Source organism: Galeopterus variegatus, unplaced genomic scaffold, assembly GCF_000696425.1.
Source record: "Galeopterus variegatus unplaced genomic scaffold, G_variegatus-3.0.2 Scaffold4462, whole genome shotgun sequence".
NCBI classification, from domain to species: Eukaryota; Metazoa; Chordata; class Mammalia; order Dermoptera; family Cynocephalidae; genus Galeopterus; species Galeopterus variegatus.
Genome location: NW_007730573.1, coordinates 22,870 through 33,220, shown reverse-complemented (window position 1 = coordinate 33,220; position 10,351 = coordinate 22,870). Strand labels below are relative to the sequence as shown.

The 10,351-nt window shown below is 36.9% G+C and overlaps 1 protein-coding gene across 1 annotated transcript in view; it reads left to right on the top strand.

Moving 5' to 3' along the window:
- Positions 1-1,418, top strand: part of LOC103603119 (oxysterol-binding protein-related protein 1-like) — a 141,325-nt gene extending 139,907 nt beyond the window's left edge. The window contains exon 17 of the mRNA XM_008587593.1: positions 1,258-1,418. Within this exon, the coding sequence (XP_008585815.1) occupies positions 1,258-1,418 (161 nt within the window). The remainder of the gene's footprint in view (positions 1-1,257) is intronic.
- The last annotated feature ends 8,933 nt before the right edge of the window (positions 1,419-10,351 follow it).

Here is a 10,351-nt window from a genome sequence, read left to right as displayed (position 1 = left end):
CTCAAAAAGGACCAAAAAAAAAAAAAAAAAAAAAGTTATATTTACAGAAAATAAAAATAAGTTTCCCTGCATTTAAAGTCTTTCTGCAAGTAGCTTACATTGTCCATTCAACCTGCACTGGTGCTGATCCAGCAGTTGTTGTTCTGAATCAACCTCACCTGATAAGAATAAGCTTCCATGATTTTTGCTGAATTATAGAATGCAGTAGGGAGGGAAAAAAAAGCACTAAAACATTTTATTTCCTTAACAATTTAGCTCTAATATATACTTGGCAGATTGTTGATAAATGGATTTAAGGAAGTTTGCTTGAATGCTTATTAGAGTCTTTCCTAGAGCTGAGGCCAGGTGAATGGATATTCATCTTAAGATGGGAAGCTGTAGGTTATCTTGAATATACATTTAAATAAAAGCTGAGGCACTATTTCAAGTTTTATGGAGATTGAATAACTGCTGTTCGAGCTGAAGTACATAAAGTGTTAAACTAGTAGTCAGAAAACCTGGCTTCAAAATCCTAGTTCTCCCACTCACAGGCCATGAGACTATTAGCACACTTACTAAGACCCTCTTGTCTTACCTTCACCAACGCATCCTTGAGATGCTCAGAGGAGATAAAGAATGTGAACATGCCTGAAAACTATAATGTACTGTACAGAGAAGAGTTGTCTTAGGCAGATGGCCGCAATCTGAATATATAGCCAATTGGGAATGCCTGCCTGGCAACTAGTATATGGGCATTTAGGGCTTTAGCTCTTAAGGATTTAAATAATACCATACTGGAAAAAGTATAAAGTAATTTAAAATTACCATTACTTTTGTTTCTACAGTATTGGATGTAATTTAAATATCTCACAAGCACAGATATTATAGCTGTTTCATTATACATGAGTTTTTAAAATTGAGGGTTTTTTTGTGAGTTATGCTTAAGATGCTTTAAGGGGGAAGATAAAAATGGTAATTTTAGGGGAAGAACTGAGTATGATTTCTTAAAGAATTGGGTAGTCTTTAGAAATCTCTTTTAAATATAAAGTCTGTTTAATTGTGGGTTTATATAAGCATACATCTGTTTCATAAATCCACTTTAGCCTTATTGGATGTAGTTTCTCTGAAATCCCTGAGGAGGTAGTTAACGGATGGATTGTTGAAGGACAAAGTAGGCTGCTTAAGTTTCAGTGCCTGGTGCACTTAGCGAGACATCCATTGTGACTGACGCCTCATGCCAAAGTTCAGTTCATTAACTATGAACCTGCTCTGCTACAGATTCCGCGTCCGAGCAGTCCCTGAGTAGATTGGAAGTGGTGACAGCACACTCCTTTGAAGAGGAAGGAGAGCATTTGAGCAGCAGAAGACACAGAATGTCTGAAGGAAAAGATTGTGGCAGTGGAGATGCTCTCTCCAATGGCATCAAAAAGCACAGGTAGGCTCGCCTTTCACGGCTCTCACTGCTGTCTTCTTATTATAAAGGACATTTGGGCTCATAAAGAGATGCATGCCTTCTCTTCATTTCCCTTCCGTATTCGGTATTTGTATTGCTGTATTACCTCAAAGAAAGGAGGTAACTACTTTTTCCTTTTCCTTTTAAGAGAACATTATCTGTAATTATAGTAACGTAGCAAAAACTTGGTTTTAGCAACCATGTTTGTAGGAGAATGTATAAATCCTTTAGCTGGCGATTTAGAAAGGTTCTTCAGAACTACCTGCTGAAACTGATGCTGTGTTGCCCTTTTCCTCATACATCTTTTATGACTCTGCTTCCCAATGCTATTTTAGTTTCTAGTCATTTGATCTTCTTGTTAGTTTTATTAAGAATGAATGGTAATATTGCCAGCCTGTTGATACAATTTAGTGAAATTTAAACAAAGATTGTTATTAAGACCCAGGGTTTGCTGAACATATCCATTTTATACTGTCTAATAACAATTAGTACGTTTTTATTCCCTTGACAGTTCAGTCCTAGAGATTGTCGCAAATTAATGAGATGAAACAGACACCACAGTTCTCTGGTTTCAGCACAAGTTTTACAGACACAGTGGCATGTGTGCCTGCTAGTATTCATATAGTAAAAATTTTTTATAAAATTATTAGTGAGGGATGTATCCTGTTGTCACTTTTTGTGTAAGGAATTATTAATGTTTAATTTCTATAAAATCATTTTTTGTTTGTTTAACATTTTTAGATTGTGTAACTAACCCCGTTTCTGCACCGTGATTCTGGTCACAAATGGTCTCAACTATTGTTCTGAAAAAGTACACATCACTTCTCTGATTTCTGTGTATTTTTCCCTTGTTAACAAAAATTTGTTTGTACTTATTTTTAAAAGATCAGTGAGTTTTAGGTAAGTAACTAGATAAAAACAAAGTTTTCTTGTGTTGGGTTAGAGGTTTTCCTCTAAACATGCTTATTAAACGTCATTCTTTGACAGAGTTTACCATTTCAAATTATGTGGCTAGCAGTGAGTGTTTTTCCCAATTCCCCTCTGGAGTTACTTTCAGCTCCTTTGGAGTCCAGGGCTTGATTTTCTCTGGGACATGAAATACCTAACAGTAAACCTGGCAGATCTCTCCATCTGTAAAGAGAGGACAGCCCTTAACTGCTTAATACATACATCATGCCAGTCCAGTGAGAACACAGGTGAAATCTTTGGAAAGTTCAAAGAAGCATAAATATTCAATATAATTATTAAGATATCAGAATGAGCACTGTGCTTAGATGCTGCTGCCATAGGCTATGGCTGGGGGAATTTCTCTACTGATCTTCAGGGACAGGTAGCCTTTTGTATGTGTGCTGTTGTCATGACAGTAGTCATTTTGCATTTAACAGAATTATATTATATCCATATATTGTGTGTTTCGTCTCAGTCAAACCCCAAATGGTACAAATGTGAAAGTTAAGATGACATTGTTCCAAAAAAATGAAATCAGGGCACGTCACAAAGGAAGAATACAAAGAAATGCAACTAGGTACTAACCTAACCAGAAAAGTTAAACTGATAAATGAGATTCAGCTTATTAAAACTATAAACATAATACGACATTCTTGAGTTATTTGAAGCAAAAGAGGAAAACTTAGGAAAGTCAGCAACCCAATATGTGAGAAAACAACAATTTCCTATTTTTAAAAAGTAGCTTTTATAGGAGTTTTTTAAAAGCATGTCTTTTTTTCATAGAGTTCTTATGGCACACATAATTAAAAAGTTTAATTTTAGTATAGGAAAAAATTTGGAGGATTTAGTGTTATCAAATCCCCCTTGCCTGTACTCTAAAATGATTATAAGTAATCTGTGTTTATAATAGGAAGTTATTATATTGACATTAAGAATAATTTGTTAGTAGTGATTTTGATGATGTTTTAGAAAAGCAGACATATGTTGCTGAATGACCTTAGGGATCATCCTGAAGTGACTGGGAAATCTATTTGAAGTTTTGTGTTTTATCTTTGAAACTTGTGAAATTCGTGCTTAACCTTGTCATGTATTTCCATCTTCTTTAATATTGAAAATAGTTTACTCACCACTTACTTAACTTTCCCATAGAAATCTTGCATTTCCCTCTCACCCTATACCCCTGGTTACCCCCTAGGAAATACATGCTAAGAACGGGAGACAGGAGGAGTATGTGGATTATAAACTTTTAAAAAAAAAAATTGTGTGTTTTTAAATGGGAAAATAGAAGCCTTACAAATTTTAGTTAACATGGAAAATACTAAATCCCAGATTAACTAATTTGCTGATATAGAACAAGAGTTTTCAGCCACTTTTATTTTAGCCATGAAACCAAATTCTGTGCAACTGAATTTTTTTTTTCTTTTTTTTTTTTGGTGGCTTACTGGTAAGGGGATTTGAACCCTTAACATTGGCATTAACTAACAGAAATTTAATGTGGAAAATAATAAAATCTCGCCACTTTCATTATGGTGGCACTTTTTTCCCAGAAAATACATCAAGTTGCTTGTGGAAAATTTACCTACACCATGATGTAGTCAGATTTATATTTACAGGGCTATTGGCCATGTTCTGTGGAAGTAATTTTCTACACTTGCACCTATTTGATTAAATTTATTCTGAACTCTAATCTTGTATGAAGAATTCATACAAGGAATGCACTGACAAATTGAAGTCAAAGAGATTGAAAATATAAGCTAAGACAATATCTTCCAGAAAGTAAGACTATATTGAGAAAATGTTAGTAGTAAATAAAAATTATTTAATTCTGAATATATTTAATCACTAGAATAAAAACACCATGGTTTTGAAGTCTCACTCTCTACACACGTGGGATAAATGATCTTGGCTCTGACTCAATCGGTTCAGGACGTAGAGTTAGTAACAAGGGCCTCTTGAGCCATGGGCAGAAAAACGCACTTGTCTATGAGGAAATAATATGGGTAACTCCTTCTTGCATGTAGTGACTATGGGCACTTAAGTTAGATCTCTGATTTTCAGAAGATCCAGGAGTCATGAGAGAAAGAACAAGAGGCCAAGGCTAGAATTTGCCAGATTTGTGGTAGGGCCTGTGGGTTGGGGGAAGTGGTGGGGCCACAGACACTGTGAGTCTGTGCTCTCCTCACACCTCCCCCCCCTTCCCCAGAATGCTTCCCGGGAAAAGAAAGAGTAGTACCTCTGGAGGCTCAAGCAGCTCTGCTGTGGAGCCCACCTCTTCCACAAGCTGGACACAAGCCCGTCTCAACTCACCTGAGAGAGAACCCTGGGGGTTCAGGCACAGGCAGTGAGAACCTCTAAGAGGAGTGCTTGAGAAAGAAGATGCTTGGTGTTCTAAGAGGCATGGAGCTGGCGAGGGCGCCACTGTGCTGTGGTGTAGGCAGACTGTTGGTAGTCCCCAAACGGCAAGTTGGGGACTCGCAACAGATTGGCGAGTTGAATGGCAGTAGCTGAAGCAGAGGACTGAAAACCAGCAGGCTACTCTGATTACTGTGACATCTATCTGCCTACAAAAATGTACTTGGAGACTTCTCAATGAGTAAGAGGGAGTGTCACCTTGGCAGGTGGGGACTAGTCATCCAGCAAATAGGGCTCAAATTTAAAAACTCTATCTGGAACTAACAAGCTTGTAGGCCATGGTGTCGCTTGGGGCATATTAGGGGGGAAAAAAGGGCAGTATGAGTCTATATTTCATGATAGTCACCTTCACAGACCCAGGTTGAGTTGCCCAGCTTTTTGCCAGGAATTAGTGTGGGAAAACTATGAGACATCTTCCATAGAACGTCCACCTCTTCCTGCCCTGTTTAAAAAGCATAGAAGAGGAGTTGCTCTTTTAGAAGCAGGTGCTGAGACTCAGAGTCGACAGGCCCACCACCTCCCTCCTGCACCTGGCCCCCGACACACCTCTTTTCAGCGCTGAGACTCTTTAAGAAAACCACAAAGTCTTTCCCAGTTGTAGCATTCTGTAAGCAAGGGATGGCAAAACACACTTGTGCCGGACTCTGAGGGCTTGTTCTAATCTATTCCAGATCAGTGATTAATGTGGGCAAATGACAGCAGTTTTCTAGGGCAGCTGTAATCTGTAATGAACAAAACAGCAAATAGCTAATGAATTTATGTTGTTTGCCTGGGGTACAAAGAAAAATAAATAGTATATTTTGAGGTGTATAATCCCATTTAAAAACTTTATTATGGAAATTTGTAAACATGCCCGCTAATAGAGAGAATAAGATAATGAACCCTTTATACCCATCGTTTACCTTCAACAGTGTGCAGCTTTGTTTCATCTAAAACCTCTTTTTTTTTTTTGTTTTGTTTTTTTCCATGTCCGGCAACGGATCGCAACCCTCAGTGTTGCCCCCGTACCGGACCGGGGACCGGCAACGGGATTGCAACCCTCGGTGTTGCCCCCGCGCCTCGCTCAGCCAGTGAGCAGGAACCGGTCTGTATGTGGGATCCGAACCCTCGGGCGGGAGCGCCGCCATGCTTCCCAAGCGGCGCACTTATCCAGTGCGCCACCAGGCCGGCCCTCATCTAAAACCTCTTATCCCCAGTCTCCTATAGTTTTAAAGCAAATCCAAGATATATTATTTCATATTTATTTTTATTTTTTTCAGGACATAGCCTTTATTTGACAAATAAAAATTTTATAGATTTATGGTATACAACATGATGTTTTGAAATATGTTCACATTGTGGGATGGCTAAGTCAAGCTAGTTAACACATGTATCACCTCACATATTTATTTTTTATGATGAAAACACTTAAAATCTAGTGTCTTAGTGATTTTCAGGTATACAATGCATTTTTATTAGCCATAGTCACCATGTTATATAATAGATCTCTTGAACTCACTTCTACTTAAAAATATGGAATGCCTTATGGATTTGCGCTTCATCCTCACTCAAGGGCTATGCTAATCTTGGTTTCATTCCAATTTTTAGTATATGTGCTGCTGAAGTGAGCATTCGTTTCGTTTTTAAAATAACTCAGTATATTTCTAAAACATTGGGGCTCTTTTTCCCCTACACTGCAGTACCACTGTCACACATAAATAGTAGTTTGTTAATTATCGTCAAGTATTTAGTTAGTACTCAGATTTCCCTGACTGTCTTGTAAATATCATTTAGTAATTGGGTCCAAAATTCCATGTAATAATAAGGATCCAAAAGTTGCCCATACTGCGTTTGGTTTATATGTCTCTTACGTCTTTTTTAATCTCTAGATTTCTGCTTCCCTCTCCCATTTTTTTCTTGCCATTTATTTGTTGAAGAACCTGGTTGTTTGTTCTGTAGAATATTCCACAGTCTGGATATTGCTGGTTGCATTTCTGTGGTGGTGTTTAACATGTCCTTTCACCTCTGAATTTCCTGTAGACTGATTGTTATAGACAGAGGCTTGACCAGATTTAGGTGTGAATTTTTTGGCACAAAATACTTCTTAGGTACACATTACCATGGGTGTATCTCCTATTACATCAGTCAGGGGGCATATGCTGTCTTATTTTCCTTCTTTTTATGGTGTTGAGATTGTTTCCTGGGTTTAGGCATTGTCAGTTTGACACATACATGATAAAGTTGCCTGACAGCCTTTCACCCAGTGATTTTAGCAGCCACTGTTGATCATTGTCTATGTCCTCATTTCTTTAGAGGGCTGCACAATAGAATAGTTCAGTTCTGTCATTCTCTCTACATTTATTAACTGGAATTCTTTCTGTAAAGATGAGCTTCCCAGTACCTCTTTACAAAATGACGTACATGCTGGTTCCCTAGCATCCTCCAAAGGTGATGTATGGACTCATACATTGGATTTATTTAACTATTATAGTTATTATTCCCCCTCTTTGGTCAAAGAGAGCCTTTCTGTGTCCATTTGACAGGATCCCAGTTGTTGTTTTTTTAAGTATAATTTGCATACAGTAACCCCATTGTCTTTGATATTTCCTGCCCCAGACTTAGTGAGCTATTTCTCTAAAAAGCCGTATTTCGGGCCGAGCCCGTGGCGCACTCGGGAGAGTGCGGCGCTGGGAGCGCAGCGATGCTCCCGCCGCGGGTTCGGATCCTATATAGGACTGGCCGGTGTGCTCACTGGCTGAGCGCGGTGTGGGTGACACCACACCAAGGGTTGCGATCCCCTTACCGGTCACGAAAAAGACAAAAAAACAAAAACAAAAAAAAACGTATTTCATTTTAGTGGGAAATAATATTTAGAACTAACAATCTTAGTGGTAAGGATGTTCATTAGCACTGTATTAGCCATCGTTTTTATTCCTTTTCATTGGAGACAACTGAACTGCTCCCCCCCCTGCCCCCCGCTTTTAGAAAAAAATTCTACATTGGTTCATACCAATATACTTCCAGTTTAAATTTTGGATTCAGGTTCTTTCCTTAATTCCTTTGATTTATTTGTATCTTTTGGTTCCTGATGACATTAATATATAATTACCTATTTGCTTTATTCAAATGTGTGTCTACCACACACACACATGTATGTGCACATACAAATACTGTTACTAACAATATGATTGTTGGAAAGAATTTTATATTTCTTTTTGATTCCTTTTTGTGTGTCTTTTTTAATATATCCCATCTGGGATATGCAGTCAGTGTTGTGTTTGATGGAAGTCACTTGCAACAGCTCCTTTCTGTGTGGTTAAACTATCTTGTTATACAAGTAGATTCATTTGTTTCATTTACTTTCAGGTTTTAGGGTTTCCTTTTTTCCATCTTGATTTAATTTTTTATAGTTATGTAAACTATTTACATGATTCCAAAATCAAAACTACAAAACAAGGTACATTTAGAAAAATCTAGCTTCGAATCTTGTCCCCTCAACATTGGTTTCCTCCCTCCCTGCAGAGGTGACCATTTTTTATAATCTTTCCAATTAGTTCTTGTCCTTATTGTAAAAGCAGACAAGGCAGGCCCCAGAATTCTTTATACCTCCTTAGTTTGGGAGATGCTTTTTTCTGAGCCTTTCAATGGGTCTCAGTGTTAGTATATGCATAAGTATGTGTGTATATAACCAAGAATTATACAGGAATATATCATTTTAATTGCCTAAGAAGTTTCTGAATCGAGTGATTGTGTAAGCTAGGGTGAGGTTTTTTTTTTTTTTTTTTTTTTTTTTTTTTTTTTTTTTTTTTTTTTTTTTTTTTTGTAGATTAAAGATACATACAACTTTGCTTTTTTTTCACTTAAAAATATAGGATAATCCCAGTTTTTTTAATCTCTTGCTCTTTGACATTAGTTAATTGCAACCCTTAAAAAAATGCATACACGTGTTGTGTGTGTGTGTTTAGGTTAGAGATGACTCTTTTATAATTTTGAATTGTTGATGCAATCCTGTGCTTCAAAATTCAGAAGTGTAATAGGGTATATTTTGTAAATACTAATTCTCACTTTTTAAGATAGCTGCTCGTTTCTTCCTCACATGCAACCACTTATTACATATAAAATGTTTTCATACAAATGATAGAAATACATACATATAGTTTCTGACCTTTTTATAAACATATGTCAAGTTATTTTTTCAACAAATGCTTGTTGAACCGCTGTTAATGCCATAGGTGCTGAGAATACAGTCATGAACAAATGGAGCGCCCATTTCTGAAATGAGGGACGCTGAGCATCTTTTAGTATATTTAAGATCTATTCGTATTTCTTTTCTTTTCTGTGAACTTTTCATATCCTTTTTCCAGTTTTCAGGTGTTCTATAATATCATTAGAGAAAATTCCTGTTTTTGTTTTTTGAGTTTTGCACACATCTGTATAACCTTCTTTGAGAAAAGATACTGCTGAACTAGAAAAGTGTAGTTATTAAGAGCTACTTGGATTTGAATTCCATACTTTTCCACTTTCCTGACCTTAGGTAAGTTACAGTTACTTTGAAACTCAACTTCATCTGTAAAATGAGTGTAATAATAAGACCTACCTTGTTGACTTTTTATGGTAACAACATAATCTGTGCAAAGCACTCAATGATTTTAGCTCATTAAATGTCTGGTACTGTTATGTACAAAAACCGATGAGCCCTAAGCAAATGTGGGTAAATAAAATTGTTTTTGTCCTTTATTTTAACTTACCTGAAAAGTTCTTTGAATGGGTTCTGGAAGTTTTATATTGTTCTTTGAAACTGGAATTTGGGGAAGAGATGGCCAAAATGAAAGAATATAACACTTTTTTGGTAAAAGTGAACTAAGAAATTGTCCCTGTACTCAAAACCTGCTATCCTTGATTTCCTTGATATTATTAAGAATATTTCATAGTATGGTTAAATTGAAACATGACTTTTCTTTTTCTTGAGAATATAGAGGTGTGGCTGGTCTCCACAAAGCTGGTTGTAAACTTACCTTGTCAGAAGTATAAACAAGAGGTGACTAGAGGCATTATCCCTGTTATTCTTTCCTCGGTCCCTTGATACTACTTTCCTCATACAGAGGTCTCATTACTGTCTCCTTTTGATCCCTAGACTTTTTCGGTCTCTAAGGTAAATATCCAGTTTCTACTTCAAGTTTGCTTTGTAAATACTTACAATACTTAGAATGTCAACAGAAAGAAGCAGTTAAATATTTATTAAAATGTATGTTCCTGCTTCCATCTTGCTATATTTATTTGAAAATGTATTCCCCTGCCCCCACTCACACATGAGCACAAGGTTTTGAGTGCCTAGGCAATATCTTTCAGTGTAACATAGTCTTTTAATGGTAAGCCTTAACCTGTTTATTCGGGCCCACATTTTATAATAAGTCATAGATTGGGCATCTTGACTTCTGATGACATATGGGATTTGTTCTGTACAAATACATCAAAATTATCTTTTTCCCTTTGGATCTGTGCCAACCTAAATTTTGCCTAAAGGAGAAAACTGCCTCAGGGGACATAAGAGTTCTTTGGTATTATTGGCTTTGCTTGTTA